At 28.8% G+C, this 18262-nt stretch overlaps 2 protein-coding genes across 2 annotated transcripts; one reads left to right on the top strand and one right to left on the bottom strand.

The window, feature by feature from the left end:
- Positions 1 to 4406: 4406 nt before the first annotated feature.
- On the bottom strand, positions 4407 to 5282 carry LOC132939850 (uncharacterized). Its single transcript, XM_061007249.1, has 4 exons — positions 5124 to 5282; positions 4901 to 5018; positions 4726 to 4832; positions 4407 to 4595 (listed from the first exon to the last, which is right to left on the bottom strand). Exons 1-4 carry the CDS (start codon positions 5175 to 5177, stop codon positions 4554 to 4556), a joined length of 321 nt encoding a protein of 106 aa, XP_060863232.1. The 5' UTR covers positions 5178 to 5282; the 3' UTR covers positions 4407 to 4553.
- A 4792-nt stretch (positions 5283 to 10074) lies between these two features.
- LOC132939845 (uncharacterized) lies at positions 10075 to 10950 on the top strand. Its single transcript, XM_061007244.1, has 4 exons — positions 10075 to 10233; positions 10339 to 10456; positions 10525 to 10631; positions 10762 to 10950. The coding sequence occupies exons 1-4, from the start codon at positions 10180 to 10182 to the stop codon at positions 10801 to 10803; spliced, it is 321 nt and encodes a 106-aa protein (XP_060863227.1). The 5' UTR covers positions 10075 to 10179; the 3' UTR covers positions 10804 to 10950.
- Positions 10951 to 18262: the final 7312 nt, after the last annotated feature.

The raw sequence follows: 18262 nt of genomic DNA, 5'->3' as shown, positions 1-18262 counted from the left end.
GCGCGGTACGATATGACCGACGAGTGACCATGCGTATTTAGTATTTACTATTGTACTATCTAATATAATATTAATTTATTGTTTATAGTTAACGAGTATAACGGCGCGGCGGCAGCGCATTGTAAAATTATTAATATTATATTTTAGTGCTTCACTGCGACGCTCCACGCTCCACTAGGTATCCATATTCCACGGTTACGAAAAATCATTTTTTTTTGCCTCGTGGTTCGTTTCGTGAGTTCTGGATTTGTTGTTGTTGATTGTTGTCGTTGATGTTTGGTTTGAATGTTTCACTGTTTCAGCGTTCCGCCATTGTATCTTGCATTTGCGTATATACCTAGTGTTGTTTTTTGTATCTACGTATAACGTTTTCCGTTTAGTTTGTGGATTTATTGTACTTCGCTAAGCTACTGAACGTGTGTCAATTTTCGTTGATTGTACTTTCCGTTGAGGTTTCCACGTTCCGCCATTGCGTCTTGCGTGATATAAGTAGGTACAAAGTTAATTATATCTATATTTATAATTATTTAGAACATTCAGTTTGTAAGTATAACCATAATATTAGTAAATCTACTAAGCGTAGAAGATTTTTTGAAGAAGTTGAAACATTCGACTTTTTAATTGATAACTAACTTGAATTAGGCATGAAATTAATAATATGCTCAATTACATCCAAAACTTTTCCTAGTTTGGTAAAACTATTAAAAGGGCATAGATGCATAGTGGTTTTGAAAATTTGAATAATGATTGTATTTGAGTTATCAATTACCTAATTTATTTCTTTATAAATAATAAATATTAGCTCTCACAATGTCAACTAAATAACAATATCGATTGAGAATTACATTTTATATTACCTAAGTATATTAAATGCATTAAAGTAATAACTATTATTGTTTAAAATAAAATACTGAAGAATACATAATATTATTAAATATTTATGGTAAAATTGACTAGAGTTTAGACACATTTTTATTATTTACAAACTTAAGTACTTATACCTATTTTATTTATTTTACATTTAGGTATATAGTTAAGATAAAAACCATGTCAGATTTAAGTAATTGTGAAGAAGATGTTGGAATCATGGAATTAAGGTATTTATTTCAATAATATTTATTATAAATGTATAGGTCAGAACAATCTATACCTTATAAACATTGTTACACAATAACTATGGTTATTGTTCACAATGCTTTTGTTAGTTTTAGTTGGTTTCATTTTATTAGCTATCAGGACAAATAGAATGTCCATGATCTTCACAAACATACTTTTATAAAATACGGATATATATTAGGTATTTACAATTTACTCTGCCTCTAAATCTCCGGTCGAGCCTGGGTTGCCCCGTGCGCACGTCTATGTCTGCACATGTGTTAGGTAACTGAAAAAACTATATAGTGAAAACGATTGAACTGCCTACTGTATTAGGTATGTGCAGATATTTGAAAACTAAAATTATTTTGTATCTGCATAGTTAATATAAGTAATTTAATTAAATTGATGATATTATAAAAATTCTAAAATAGTTTTTCTAATTTCACAACTTTAATTACAAAATAAATAAACGAATAAATATGTCAATACAATCATAAAATAAATTGTAACCACCAGGCATAGGTAATATTTAAAATTTAGACCAAATATAAAATTCTCGTGTCACAGTTTTCGTTGCCATACTCCTCCGAAATGGCTTGACAGATTTTGATGAAATTTTTTGTGCATATTCAGTAGGTATGAGAATCGGCTAACATCTATTTTTCATACCCCTAAGTGATAAGGGTTGTCCAGAAAAAAATAAAAGAAGTGCTCAAACAGGGATTTTGATAATTTACGGTAGAAATAATTGTTTATAAATGGTTGCTAAGGTATTGGTTATATATATAAAAAAAAAAATATAAATAAATATTTGTGTGTAGATTAGACCTCTGGGAAGAAGGCTGGCTAATTTAAAAATGGTTAAATTTGGTTTTTTTTATTCATCTGATATTAGTAAGGTTCTGTTAGGTTAAGATTTTGTATTAATTGATTGTATTAATCTACCATAGGTGGAATACGACAAACTTGGTATAACTTTGATACTTTAGAGTTAAATTATACACTTACGTACAAATAGCACGAGTTCTGCGATCTAACGCAGGTATATTATTGCCTACCTGATAATATACTGCTGTGAATCAGAATTTTTATCCTGGGAAACGGAAAAGTTAAGATAAATTTTGAACACCATACACCGAATATTCAATAACGAATTGAACAAAGTTTGAGTCATAGAGTCTAGAGTTGGTACATTTAACGGGCAACGAATTACACGGGATCAGCTAGTATTTTTTATATTATTTAATATATTTTGCTAAATGACTGCCTCTCTCCCACACAAGCTTTCAAGCTTAAGGGAGGGAGATTAATCAAAATTGTAATTTTTATAATGTCTTTTTTCTAGGATTAATAAAAAAAAATAATGAAATTAAATTAATGAAAACCTGTTAATACCTGTTAACCTGTTTTTTTCCACAAATCTTCCGAGCTCCAATATCCATCATATTTGTATTTATTATGCAAGTCAATTTATGTAAAGATCGCTTAGCAGAGGCAGTAGGTAAGTGGCAAAATCCATTAGCACTTTGTCTGATAATACCAAGTTCCAAACATCAATAGAAATGTACAATTAATGTGTTAATTTATTATATATTTGTAAATGAAAAAAGTAAGTAAGTAGTTGAAATATTGTAAACTATAACCTTTTGCCTGTTTGATATGAGTTTGCCTGGTTAAAATGATACATTTTTAGAAATTGGTTTCGTAGGACTAAACATATTATTCAAACCACTTATTACCAGCGGTGAAGAGACGGAATAGAACCGACTTATAATATTAGACTAGATAATATTATTATCTATAATAATTCTATAGAATTAAACACTAACTAAAAAACCACGAAGATTCAAAAAAAATTAATAACAATATTATGGTTAATGAATTTGTGACAACCATGTTATCTAAGAAATCACAGCTGTTCTGTACCCTAACCACAATTTTTTTGGTATAGTATTTTGTTGAAAATAAAAAATAATAAAATGAGTATTACTTGATAGCATTGCATTATTATTATTATTTTGCAGTATTAATGAACAATTTTTGTGTCTCCAAATATTATTTAGCCCTTTAATTGCATGTTTAGCTGATATGCCTTATAAAAATATAAAAATATCATTAATGCATTTATTAATTAATCATGAACTAAGAATCTTCTTAATTCATGCTATAAATATAAGTATTTCTTAGTACAGACCTAAATTAAACCTACTTTTCTTTTACAGAAAAAATCTAGACATAGCCACTGAATCAATTCTATTGCTTAAACAGAACGCAACCGGGCAACCAGTTCCAAATTCATCAGCTACGAGTAATGTTGTAAGCTGAAAGTCATGGCTGGTAGTTCATGGGTGCTGTCAACGCAAATTCTGTCAGTTGCATATTTTGACAAAACATCTATTTGATATGGTGTCATTATTACAATCATAAAATCGTCTTTCAATAGTGGACCTTCTTTTTCACATCCTTGCATTTTTTAAATTCTGTACATTCTGTGTTTTATTTTTTAAAATTATGTCATACGAATATAATACATTAAACTGGATTTTTTGTAATGATATTCACATTATTATACAGTTCTGTAATATAAATAATCATATATATTTGTAAATAATATTAAAGTACAATAAGCTTTCAATACCTTCGTTTTACTTATTAAATATTAAGTAAAGAGTTAAGTTAAGAGTAACAGATTTATTATGTTTTATTTGTATTATGTCCTGTAAACATAGGCACAAATTGACTAAATTTTTTGGGGGGACCGAAGCATCCCTCCCCATTGCCATATTGCTTAGTACCACAGAATATAAAAATTAATACTAATTACTAGATTTTGAACAGAGGGGGGGACTAAGTCCCCCAAGCCCACTCCCCCTATTTGCTCCAATGCCTGTAAACATTATTAAAATAATAATAATAAATAAATATAATATTGTAATATTTCTCGCCTCCACCTCAAGTAGGTAACATATAAGTGTATATATATACTTAAAAAGGTACTTAATGATAATAATTAATAAATATATACTGTAATATTTCTCAACACCACCAGTTATCCACTCTTAACCGTGATTTATGATTACGATTTAGGAGTATGACATTGACATTGACAATATTGACATAGTGCTTATAGTTCATATTTCATTAAATCATAACATAAAAATATGTACATTGTACAATATTAGTTTTACTATTTACTAATACCTATGATGTAAGTATGTCACATTGTGACTTAATTATAAATGTCTGAAGTTTTGCCAGTTGCAATCAGTTGTTCATCGATGTCCATTTAATAAAATAAAAACAGTGAATGAGTTAAACACATTTTATTAGTTAGTATCAAATATTTGTTAATAAAACATTATCATATACTATATAATAAACATTTAACATAGGTAATACATTACAATGAAATGTTACATGATATCATGCTGCAGATAATTGTAGTAGTAGAGTGGTCAATTTGTCCCAGCGCTCTTTGACACCTTCTGGAATCTATTCTGAGAATTAATGAATAATTATGTTACAAATCACCGAACAAGACATTCACATCAATGTTATCATGTGCATTCAATAATAACAGTAGGTATAACGTATGATTTATGTAAAATAGTAATAATAATAATTTACTTCATTCTTCCGTCCCCGAGTTTCCTCTAAGAATTGTTGGTAAGTATAGTCGTTTAACATGTCTGTTGCCCCATGCGTACTGGCAGTTTGCTCACACCTCTCTAACGCTGTAAAAAAAACATAAAATTAAATAACGAAGACAAACGTTTGGGTACCACAGAGGTTATAACCTAACCTGATTCGGCTCCGATAACTACTTTGTCAGTGGACTTCTTTCCTGAATCGCTTCTTTGTTTGTCGGCCACTGGAGGCGAAGCCGTCGCAGTCTTCTCTTTCATCGCCTGCGTTTGTTCCTGTAATATAATTGAAACGTCATCTTATTAATTAATATCTATTATAATTCATTATTATTATGTCGACATCGACCCGAGTCGAGACATAAAACACACGTATCTTACCGAAAGGACGAGATTGTCAAAATTAATGTTGGCAAGTGATTCCTCGTGATCCATATTGCCGTCGAGGTTCGTTTTTAACTCTCGTAAACCGTGTCCAAGATAGAAAACACTCAAATGGCGAATGTTCAATGCTTATAAAAAATATAACCAACAAATCGTGTGACAATAATAACTGATAAGGAAATAATATTATCAACACGAACCACGCACAAGATATCACACTCACAGATAATATCTCGGCTACCCAGCAAAACCTCGTAAGTCACTTTTATCAAATTGATCAGGAGAAGCGAAAAACTGTGACACGTATTATTATTTGACAATTATAAACTATTATAACTTTATATACTCCTTTTATGATTACTCCACATTGGTGAAAGACAAAAAAATCAACATTTTAATATAATTGTGAAAATAATTTGACTTACGAGTTTTTGATTTTTAAAAAAACTAGACTTACGAGTTTTTGTAATTTATTAAATGTACTTAGGAGGTTTTGATTTTAAGTAAATTTGACTTACGAGTTTTTGATTTAACTTTAAAATCCTTTTATTTATAATAACCATAGAAATATCATAAAAACAATGTTGATTTAATTATTGAAACATGAACTAATTAAAAATGATTTAACTATCAAAACATGAGCAAATAAAAAAAAGTTGATTTAACTATTAAAACGTCATGAACAAAACACCTAACAGGTTGTACCTTCAATTACAGCAAGTGAATCATCAATATTAACCATTTTATCACTATACATTTCTACATTAGGATCAGTATCAACTTCTAACGCCATATCAAATACATCAATTTGAGTATTACAGTTTTCATTATTTACAATATCAGTCTCCAGATCTAATGAGTTATATTAATAAATGTATACAATATTATGAGTGAAATAAAATGTAATAACATAAAAAAAACACCTAACATGTTGTACCTTCAATTACAGCAAGTGAATCATCAATATTAACCATTTTATCACTATACATTTCTACATTAGGATCAGTATCAACTTCTAACGCCATATCAAATACATCAATTTGAGTATTACAGTTTTCATTATTTACAATATCAGTCTCCAGATCTAATGAGTTATATTAATAAATGTATACAATATTATGAGTGAAATAAAATGTAATAACATAAAAAAAACACCTAACATGTTGTACCTTCAATTACAGCAAGTGAATCATCAATATTAACCATTTTATCACTATACATTTCTACATTAGGATCAGTATCAACTTCTAACGCCATATCAAATACATCAATTTGAGTATTACAGTTTTCATTATTTACAATATCAGTCTCCAGATCTAATGAGATATATTAATAAATGTATACAATATTATGAGTGAAATAAAATGTAATAACATAAAAAAAACACCTAACATGTTGTACCTTCAATTACAGCAAGTGAATCATCAATATTAACCATTTTATCACTATACATTTCTACATTAGGATCAGTATCAACTTCTAACGCCATATCAAATACATCAATTTGAGTATTACAGTTTTCATTATTTACAATATCAGTCTCCAGATCTAATGAGTTATATTAATAAATGTATACAATATTATGAGTAAAATAAAATGTAATTACATAAAAAAAAACACCTAACAAGTTTATCATCAATGTTATTTACATCATCTCTAACAAAATCAATTACAGAATTCTGAGCACTAGTATCAGAATCTTCAGAATCACTAAAAGTGTTTAAAAGTGATTGAATTTCACTGTCTGGTAACATTTTGAATACAATAATGTATTATAAATATTTCAAACGTTTAAAATAATATAATAACTCATAAGTCGTAACCGTAGATATGTAAATAATGTATGCCATTAATGATTTATCATAATAGTACCTATAAGTACCCAGTCGGCTGATTTCAGATTTACAAGGTTTTGTTATTGATACTGTTGTTACGAGTTTTTGTTTTTGTGTATTATCTTATGAAAATAGCGGGAAAAACAATGATATTATGATATCAAAACGTGCGGAAATGTACAGTGCATCCAATAAAAGAAAAAAAAATCAATAGTTAAAACAAATAAAAATAAAGAATATGAACAGTTGTTTCAAATAAAAAATCAATTAGAAGCTGGAATAGGAATATTATCATCCCTTATTGCAGGTAAAAGTGAAGTGACCGAGAAAGAAATTGCAGAAATGAATAAACAAACAAGCAGTTCCTTACTTCAAATATTGCAAGGAAAACGAAAGATAATCGAAAATAATTCGAAATAGAAGAAAATAAGTAACCTGAAAACAAGAACATCGATAAACAGAAACGATTTGTGGCCAAAAAAAGAAAAATTGAATTACTCAGTGGTAGAATAGAATGTAACGAAAGGAAATCTCTGAAGGAAGGGTTGGTATTGGGAGAAGTAAAAAACATACATACTTCCTACGATCATACTTACCAGTAATATATTTTAATATCCACTTGCTTTTTTTTTACTATGATTTATTTTTATATTTTAGGACTTTAGGTTTGACAAATATTTTAATGTACCCATTTATTTAATGATGACATATTTAAATTTTACTGTAACTATTATATTCTATTTTTTTATATATATATATATTATTATTTATCATCTATGATAAGAAACGTGATTTCCACAAATAGTGATAACAAATGTGAACGATTCTGATTGGTGGCGCAATTTTGCTCCCGAGACGCTCGTCTTGTCACCCACCCACCTTGTCATTCCAGTCCATTATAATATCTTAGTCCGTGATGATAACTAGATACCCGACTTCTTCTTATCAATGACGCTGGCAGCCATTTGCAACTTTAGCAATATTTACTAATCGTTAGATAGGTAATATGATAATAAACAACAACATTTCATATCAAACAAGGCCATAGCCAATCAAAACAATTATAATTTGTAAACATTGCCAAAGTCACAAATGGCGTCGGGCATCATAATTTAATAATGTTGTTGTATATGAAGTCGGGTATCTAGTTATTATATATATATATCTGTGATCACACTGGACTGGTATCGACTTGTTTGGTGGGTAGTAGAGGAACAGTCTTAAAATGTTTAGACACCGCCACTCCGCAGTCCTATTGGCCCGCCATGAGGTACATAACTGGTTGCTACTTCAGTTACGATAATCCATTGACACGATAAAAAAACGTTCCGAACATATTGATCTGAATGTCGAATGCTACGAATACAAGTTCTCCAATTATATACAACTACGAATGTAAATCAAACTACTCCAATATTATTAATAATACTATTAATACTAGACCAAACTGTAAACTAAATTTTTTTTTTTTTTATTGGATGCACTGTACATTTACGCACGTTTTGATATCATAATATCATTGTTTTTCCCGCTATTTTCATAAGATAATACACAAAAACAAAAACTCGTAACAACAGTATCAATAACAAAACCTTGTAAATCTGAAATCAGCCGACTGGGTACTTATAGGTACTATTATGATAAATCATTAATGGCATACATTATTTACATATCTACGGTTACGACTTATGAGTTATTATATTATTTTAAACGTTTGAAATATTTATAATACATTATTGTATTCAAAATGTTACCAGACAGTGAAATTCAATCACTTTTAAACACTTTTAGTGATTCTGAAGATTCTGATACTAGTGCTCAGAATTCTGTAATTGATTTTGTTAGAGATGATGTAAATAACATTGATGATAAACTTGTTAAGTGTTTTTTTTTATGTAATTACATTTTATTTTACTCATAATATTGTATACATTTATTAATATAACTCATTAGATCTGGAGACTGATATTGTAAATAATGAAAACTGTAATACTCAAATTGATGTATTTGATATGGCGTTAGAAGTTGATACTGATCCTAATGTAGAAATGTATAGTGATAAAATGGTTAATATTGATGATTCACTTGCTGTAATTGAAGGTACAACATGTTAGGTGTTTTTTTTATGTTATTACATTTTATTTCACTCATAATATTGTATACATTTATTAATATAACTCATTAGATCTGGAGACTGATATTGTAAATAATGAAAACTGTAATACTCAAATTGATGTATTTGATATGGCGTTAGAAGTTGATACTGATCCTAATGTAGAAATGTATAGTGATAAAATGGTTAATATTGATGATTCACTTGCTGTAATTGAAGGTACAACATGTTAGGTGTTTTTTTTATGTTATTACATTTTATTTCACTCATAATATTGTATACATTTATTAATATAACTCATTAGATCTGGAGACTGATATTGTAAATAATGAAAACTGTAATACTCAAATTGATGTATTTGATATGGCGTTAGAAGTTGATACTGATCCTAATGTAGAAATGTATAGTGATAAAATGGTTAATATTGATGATTCACTTGCTGTAATTGAAGGTACAACCTGTTAGGTGTTTTGTTCATGACGTTTTAATAGTTAAATCAACTTTTTTTTATTTGCTCATGTTTTGATAGTTAAATCATTTTTAATTAGTTCATGTTTCAATAATTAAATCAACATTGTTTTTATGATATTTCTATGGTTATTATAAATAAAAGGATTTTAAAGTTAAATCAAAAACTCGTAAGTCAAATTTACTTAAAATCAAAACCTCCTAAGTACATTTAATAAATTACAAAAACTCGTAAGTCTAGTTTTTTTAAAAATCAAAAACTCGTAAGTCAAATTATTTTCACAATTATATTAAAATGTTGATTTTTTTGTCTTTCACCAATGTGGAGTAATCATAAAAGGAGTATATAAAGTTATAATAGTTTATAATTGTCAAATAATAATACGTGTCACAGTTTTTCGCTTCTCCTGATCAATTTGATAAAAGTGACTTACGAGGTTTTGCTGGGTAGCCGAGATATTATCTGTGAGTGTGATATCTTGTGCGTGGTTCGTGTTGATAATATTATTTCCTTATCAGTTATTATTGTCACACGATTTGTTGGTTATATTTTTTATAAGCATTGAACATTCGCCATTTGAGTGTTTTCTATCTTGGACACGGTTTACGAGAGTTAAAAACGAACCTCGACGGCAATATGGATCACGAGGAATCACTTGCCAACATTAATTTTGACAATCTCGTCCTTTCGGTAAGATACGTGTGTTTTATGTCTCGACTCGGGTCGATGTCGACATAATAATAATGAATTATAATAGATATTAATTAATAAGATGACGTTTCAATTATATTACAGGAACAAACGCAGGCGATGAAAGAGAAGACTGCGACGGCTTCGCCTCCAGTGGCCGACAAACAAAGAAGCGATTCAGGAAAGAAGTCCACTGACAAAGTAGTTATCGGAGCCGAATCAGGTTAGGTTATAACCTCTGTGGTACCCAAACGTTTGTCTTCGTTATTTAATTTTATGTTTTTTTTACAGCGTTAGAGAGGTGTGAGCAAACTGCCAGTACGCATGGGGCAACAGACATGTTAAACGACTATACTTACCAACAATTCTTAGAGGAAACTCGGGGACGGAAGAATGAAGTAAATTATTATTATTACTATTTTACATAAATCATACGTTATACCTACTGTTATTATTGAATGCACATGATAACATTGATGTGAATGTCTTGTTCGGTGATTTGTAACATAATTATTCATTAATTCTCAGAATAGATTCCAGAAGGTGTCAAAGAGCGCTGGGACAAATTGACCACTCTACTACTACAATTATCTGCAGCATGATATCATGTAACATTTCATTGTAATGTATTACCTATGTTAAATGTTTATTATATAGTATATGATAATGTTTTATTAACAAATATTTGATACTAACTAATAAAATGTGTTTAACTCATTCACTGTTTTTATTTTATTAAATGGACATCGATGAACAACTGATTGCAACTGGCAAAACTTCAGACATTTATAATTAAGTCACAATGTGACATACTTACATCATAGGTATTAGTAAATAGTAAAACTAATATTGTACAATGTACATATTTTTATGTTATGATTTAATGAAATATGAACTATAAGCACTATGTCAATATTGTCAATGTCAATGTCATACTCCTAAATCGTAATCATAAATCACGGTTAAGAGTGGATAACTGGTGGTGTTGAGAAATATTACAGTATATATTTATTAATTATTATCATTAAGTACCTTTTTAAGTATATATATACACTTATATGTTACCTACTTGAGGTGGAGGCGAGAAATATTACAATATTATATTTATTTATTATTATTATTTTAATAATGTTTACAGGCATTGGAGCAAATAGGGGGAGTGGGCTTGGGGGACTTAGTCCCCCCCTCTGTTCAAAATCTAGTAATTAGTATTAATTTTTATATTCTGTGGTACTAAGCAATATGGCAATGGGGAGGGATGCTTCGGTCCCCCCAAAAAATTTAGTCAATTTGTGCCTATGTTTACAGGACATAATACAAATAAAACATAATAAATCTGTTACTCTTAACTTAACTCTTTACTTAATATTTAATAAGTAAAACGAAGGTATTGAAAGCTTATTGTACTTTAATATTATTTACAAATATATATGATTATTTATATTACAGAACTGTATAATAATGTGAATATCATTACAAAAAATCCAGTTTAATGTATTATATTCGTATGACATAATTTTAAAAAATAAAACACAGAATGTACAGAATTTAAAAAATGCAAGGATGTGAAAAAGAAGGTCCACTATTGAAAGACGATTTTATGATTGTAATAATGACACCATATCAAATAGATGTTTTGTCAAAATATGCAACTGACAGAATTTGCGTTGACAGCACCCATGAACTACCAGCCATGACTTTCAGCTTACAACATTACTCGTAGCTGATGAATTTGGAACTGGTTGCCCGGTTGCGTTCTGTTTAAGCAATAGAATTGATTCAGTGGCTATGTCTAGATTTTTTCTGTAAAAGAAAAGTAGGTTTAATTTAGGTCTGTACTAAGAAATACTTATATTTATAGCATGAATTAAGAAGATTCTTAGTTCATGATTAATTAATAAATGCATTAATGATATTTTTATATTTTTATAAGGCATATCAGCTAAACATGCAATTAAAGGGCTAAATAATATTTGGAGACACAAAAATTGTTCATTAATACTGCAAAATGCTATACCAAAAAGATGGTTATGGTGTGAAAAAATTATACAAATATTTAGGGTGTATAATCAAAGGAGTAAAATGACAAACGGTAAAAAAATATTGTGCCAACACTCACACCAAATAGACTTAAGACTCTACACACATTATAAAGAAATAAGCACATAACACAAAAATTTAACTACAGGTAAGAAATAAAATATAGAATTACAAAAAATATCTTTACAATATTTGGATAATACAAAATATGTTATTAGATTAAAAAACAAAATTGAGAAAATGAATTGTACATTATCTTATTTAGAAAATAAAATGAAGCATTTATGTGATGATTCGTTAAAAAAGATATGTGACAATAATAAATTAAGTGAACCTCAACAAATATTGATTAAAGTAATGCTTAATACCAGCAAAGTTAAACCAGTAAACTAAAGATACTCTGAAAATTGGCTACTTTTATGTATATTGTTTCATATTAGGTAAGATTTTCACTATATTATTATTATAAATTTTATTATGATAGTTAATAATGATTATCATCAATTTATTTATATAGGTCATCTTCAACTTACAATTTTTTAAGAAACCAGGTTATATTGCCATTACTGTCGTCTCGGACTATTCGAAGATATTTATCAATGACAAATACAAACTGTGGTGTTGATGACAACTTTTTCAAGATATATAAAAAAAAGATATCTTTACTAAATGAAAATGATAAACACGGAATGATCTTATTTGATGAAATTTTCTTACGTCAGAGTATTAGTGTCAACTCAAAGACACTAACTTATTCTGGATTAGAAAATTTTGGTAATGATGACCCTTCTTTGAACACAGGTGAAAAGGCAGATCACGAGCTTGTAATGATATTTCAAATTCTTGGGTAAAACATTACTCAGCTTATTGCAGTATTTTGTTCAAAAGGACCAGTGAATGATAACTAAAACATAATTATATTAACTTAATAATATGTATATTACTATGTTTTTCAGGTATTGTACTCACACAATTAGTTATAAAGGCAATATCATTGCTTGAAAATGTTGGTGTTATGATAGATAGTATTGTTCCTGAACCAGTTCTTCCAATAGAAAATTGTAGAAATAATTTGGTATAAATGGAATAAAAGATAATCTTAAAAATAGTATTATACACCCAATGAATAGGAAACATAGAATCTATTTTTTTCAGATGCTCCACATTTGCTAAAAACAGTACGAAATAAATTATACAATAAAAAACATTAAGAGTAGGTTTAAAACACATGTACAATAACTCACTATAGTATTCAGTAGTTAATTACTTCTACAATTAAATTTAAGGTATCTCCTGAAAATGAATCAATTAGTTGGTCTCATTATGAATCACTTAAGCCCTTTTTACACGGGACCAAAGAATTCAATCTCAGAAGATGGATTAAATGAATTAGCTCTATTGTATATTCATAAAGACATTGTTAAAAAAGAAAAAATAAAGGTTATAATTGATGTAATTCAGTTATTTTGTATGCAACCAAGAAGAGTTCAATTTTTATTTAATGATTTATTATGTTTAAATGTACCTTCAAACTTTAATAAATATAAGAATATCGTTTAAGTCAAATTATTAAACATCTAAATATTATTATTTTATTATTAAATATTACTATTAATTTGATTCTACTATTATCTAATTAGTGAGTATATTATATTTTAAGTAATTTTTATTTTGCCCCTGGTAAGATTCTATCCTGCGGTCATGCTTGCCCTTCCCCCTAAAAAAGTAGGTATCGAGCTGTAGATTAATGAAAAAGTATTATAATTAAGGTAGTAACTAAAATATAGAATATAATTTTCAAATTTTATGGAATTTCGGAAAATTGGAAAAACCGGCACCCTTCAATCATCTTTTCTAGTACTTAGTTTTCTCTCTAATATTAATTTGGACCTTAATACATTTTTTTTTATTTATTATTTATCCTTTCTAACAGTGTTAAGTTGCTTCTTCTTATAAAGCGACAAAAGCCAAATACATTTTTTACCTTCTGACATCTGTTTTCTTTTTATATGTTTTCATGCAAACAGCTTTGTGTTTGTGGTACTTTATAATCAAACAGATATGGTCACTGTTCATGTTGCCAACGTCCATTCAGTCCTACACTTGCTGTAATGTAATGAATACTAGGATATTGGTTGTTGGTGTTATAATGTCATAATGGGCCCCCAATACACAGATAAAAATTATTAAGCTGTTGTAAAATACTATTAATATTTTAAATTAATTTTTAACAAGGAATTTGTTACCAAATTGTTCTAAATCAAATATGTTTTTATACATTTTACATGTTACCTAGATTCATTGACCGACAACAAACATAATAGATAATAAATTATTATATGAAATAAAATATAAGTACTCAAATAAATAGTTAGTAGAATACGCTAATGGAGTATGGTTTATATGAATATGGACTAGTACAGGAGACAATATGCAAGTCATGATTCATCATGGGTTGTAGGGTGTCTCGTCGGATAGCTCCCAGACCTAATATGAGGTACATAGTTGTAGCCGCAAAGCATCAAACCAGGAGTACCTTATGGTACAGAGGATTAGGTAGGAGCAGTATTTTTCTAATAGTAAAATCTCAAATATTATGAGCTACAAAATGGTAAAGTTGCTATTACCTGTTCTATTGAACTGTATAGCACTCCTTTTTGTGTGGGATTTTCTGTTCTTGGTGGGCTTGGACAGGTATTGAAGCCCTGGGAATATAGAAGGAGACTTCACTAGTCTACTTAAGACGTTTCAGGTTTATCTGAAAGAACAATTCAATTAGGTAGGTATCTACTAAATGTTGCATAATATTATTATTGATACTATTGCAACAACTAAATATTAAAAACATTATTTATACATAATACATACCAAAATGTTTGTAATACCAGTACCTGACTCTCAAATCCTGATAATTTACTCCACTCTAAAATGCTTTTCACAAACTACGTATAAGGAGTGACTTTTAAGTTGGAGCAAGGTATAGCTCTCATTAGTTTAGTTTTTAGTTCCTCATTTTTTGGAAACAAAATTCAAGAAACGTTTTCTGGATTTGACCTAGGTATACCTTGATTGATTATGCACAACATAATATCCTATAACATGGAAGATACAACACATTTTCTTAAAACAATAATTTTAACTAAAATTTTTACCTTTTTAAACCATTAATGACATTAAGATCCTAAAATTAAAAAAAATTACTAATAATATGTACTTACTAACTTGGGTACATTTTGTAGAATTAAAATACCTCTTCTGCATTAATAATAGTTTCACTTAAATCCTTTACTTCAGTTACAGTATATATTAATTTGTTGTGATCCTGCAAAATATTTTTGGCATTTAATAATTCATATTTGTTATAAAAATAGTTTATAATTAATTAATAATATATTTTTTTTTATCTCAAGTCCGATACATTCAAATTGGTAGTCATTGATATTTGGGTTGAATGTAGCCTGCCCAAATCCAGCTACAGCTATACCGATACCTTCTGACGTTCCTTTACCAGAAATTATTAATTTCTACCTTTCACTTGATTCTGGAGGCACTCTAGTAGTTTTATTTCCAGTCTGACCAAGATACTTTTTTAAATCTGGTTTTTTTTTCGAGCACAAGCTTTTCGCCACATCTATATTATATAAAACATATATCTATATATACCTATAATAGCTTTGTATCAACAAACAGTCAACACTTGTTATTATGTCAACAATTTGTACGTCCAGAAATATAATTTATAATACGTTTGTGAATAAAATGGTTATGTTTGCCTACTTTTTTCCACTGGTCTGCAGTTTTGAAGTTACCAAGTTCATTCAGTTTCTTTGGTAAGGTCTTCCCACTAAGTATTCTAGCAGATTGAACTCTCTATGGTCAGACTTAAAATTGATCAAATGATCAATTTATCCAACAGCCCTTTTGCTTGTTCTTTTTTTCCTTCACTAGGTCAAGATTAAAATTAATATTATAGATTATAATATAAAAGATTACAAAAAAGAATAGTTAGGTACGTGTATTAAATATAAAAATTATTTTAACCTGTTCATAATTGTAGACAATTGGAATGTTGACTTTCACAAAAACTTCTAGAATGAGTATGTAATATGTTGAAGTTTTAACAGTCTTGTATAATTGTATTATAATAATAATAATATTATAAATTGATAAAATGATAACAAAATAATATTAAAGAAATCAATTAATTTTATTTTTTAACAATGTCATCACTGTACATTTTACAATAGTTAAAAAAATGACCGTATGCATATTTCAGCCATCTAATACTATAAAATCACAAGAAAAACAGCTGTTCTATAGGGAATTCATGGATGATCTCATGGTGGAAAAAATTAAACACCGCTCCGTTTCCCCCGACGGTGGACCAATCACGTCGATTCCCTATAGCGCGACCAATCGCGTACCTTCGCCGCGGCGGCGTTTGGTTTTAAAACATTTTCGAAATATGTTACGCTTTTTACGCTGTTTTTTTCGCATTTTAGACATTTTCTCATTTTACATATAGTTCGTTTGTTTCAAAAGCCGAGTGGTTTGTACGCGATATCGGTCCATAGGCATCAGCGTAGGTCGTTATTATTGCTTTTTTCGTGTTTCTCGATTCGTTTCGTTTCGATGCCGTTTGTGCTCGATTTGTTAAGTTTATTTCTTTTGAACCCTGTGGATATGCAGTTTGTACACTTAAAAATTCACGTTCACAAAATGTCAGTCGATCTTCGTTCAACGCACAAGTGCACAATATTAATATATACAGTTTTTTTTTGTTTTGTTTTTTATTCAATAAATATTGCGTGTTGTGATTGTAGACATATTGTTTGGTCCTTAATAACGTAGCTGGTATATTGCTTAACGTAAACACAATTAAATGTATTATTAAACACAAATAAATGTATTGTTCAAGCATACATAATAATGTAATAATAATAATAACGGTCAGATAAGTGAATAAAATACAATTAAAGTTTAAACAGTGTGTAGATACATATGATACATAGAATTATATACGATTACATCGATCATCGATGTATATCGAATATATTGGTTTACGTCAGTCCGTAGACACACAGCTTAACTGTTGAAGTTTTGACAGTAATTTGCATCACAAACTGTGGCTTGATAGGTTAGGCGTGGGTTCCTCAAACATAGGATGTTAGGTAGGTCCGGGGTAGTAAACCGTCGTAGCTCTCTTCGGGCGGCTACCGACTGTACCGTATTCTAAGGCACGGCCGCCCGTAAATTGACTATTTAGCATTTTTTTTCACGTTATATTTCATAAATAATATAATAATATACATGTTAATTTTACATTATATGACTGTATATTATATATTATGTACCTATATGTTATTTAAATTATTAGGAATTTAACACATATTATTTTCTTTAAATTGTCATTGTTATTATATCATACTAATTTGTTTTATTTTTTGTAAGTTATTTCGAATGTTGTGTGATTGGGTTTTTGGAAAAAACTATTTTTTCTCTTCACTTATAGCAGCTAGACATACTAGACTTATTTTCTGCAGCACATTGTTCGCTATCCGACCAAGTCGGATAGTCTACCTAGCTGACAAACTTTAAAGTTTATAGATTTTGACTTGATATGACTGATTTTCTAGACACTCCAACACGGTTTTCGACTTTACACTTTTTACATAAGAAAAAGTACCGGACATGCCGTAGGCGGATTGCTCATTTTGATTTCGTCTTAGACGGTGATGACTGACTTGCTTAACACTTAAACATGTAGGTTTTTTTTTTTTGATATAATTATATATACATTACAGGTACATGTTTATATGTATTTTATTGGTTAATATAATATTATGTATCTATATGTTATTTTTTTTATGAATTATAATAAATAGGCACAATATATCCGACGCAGTCGGATTGCCTACTTATGTGATTTTATGACTGATAGCTAGACAATCAAATAAACCTATCGACTCTACACTTTTTAACAATTTTA

Source organism: Metopolophium dirhodum, chromosome 2 (genome assembly GCF_019925205.1).
Source record: "Metopolophium dirhodum isolate CAU chromosome 2, ASM1992520v1, whole genome shotgun sequence".
Classification (NCBI taxonomy): Eukaryota; Metazoa; Arthropoda; class Insecta; order Hemiptera; family Aphididae; genus Metopolophium; species Metopolophium dirhodum.
This window is presented reverse-complemented; position numbering and strand designations above follow the sequence as displayed.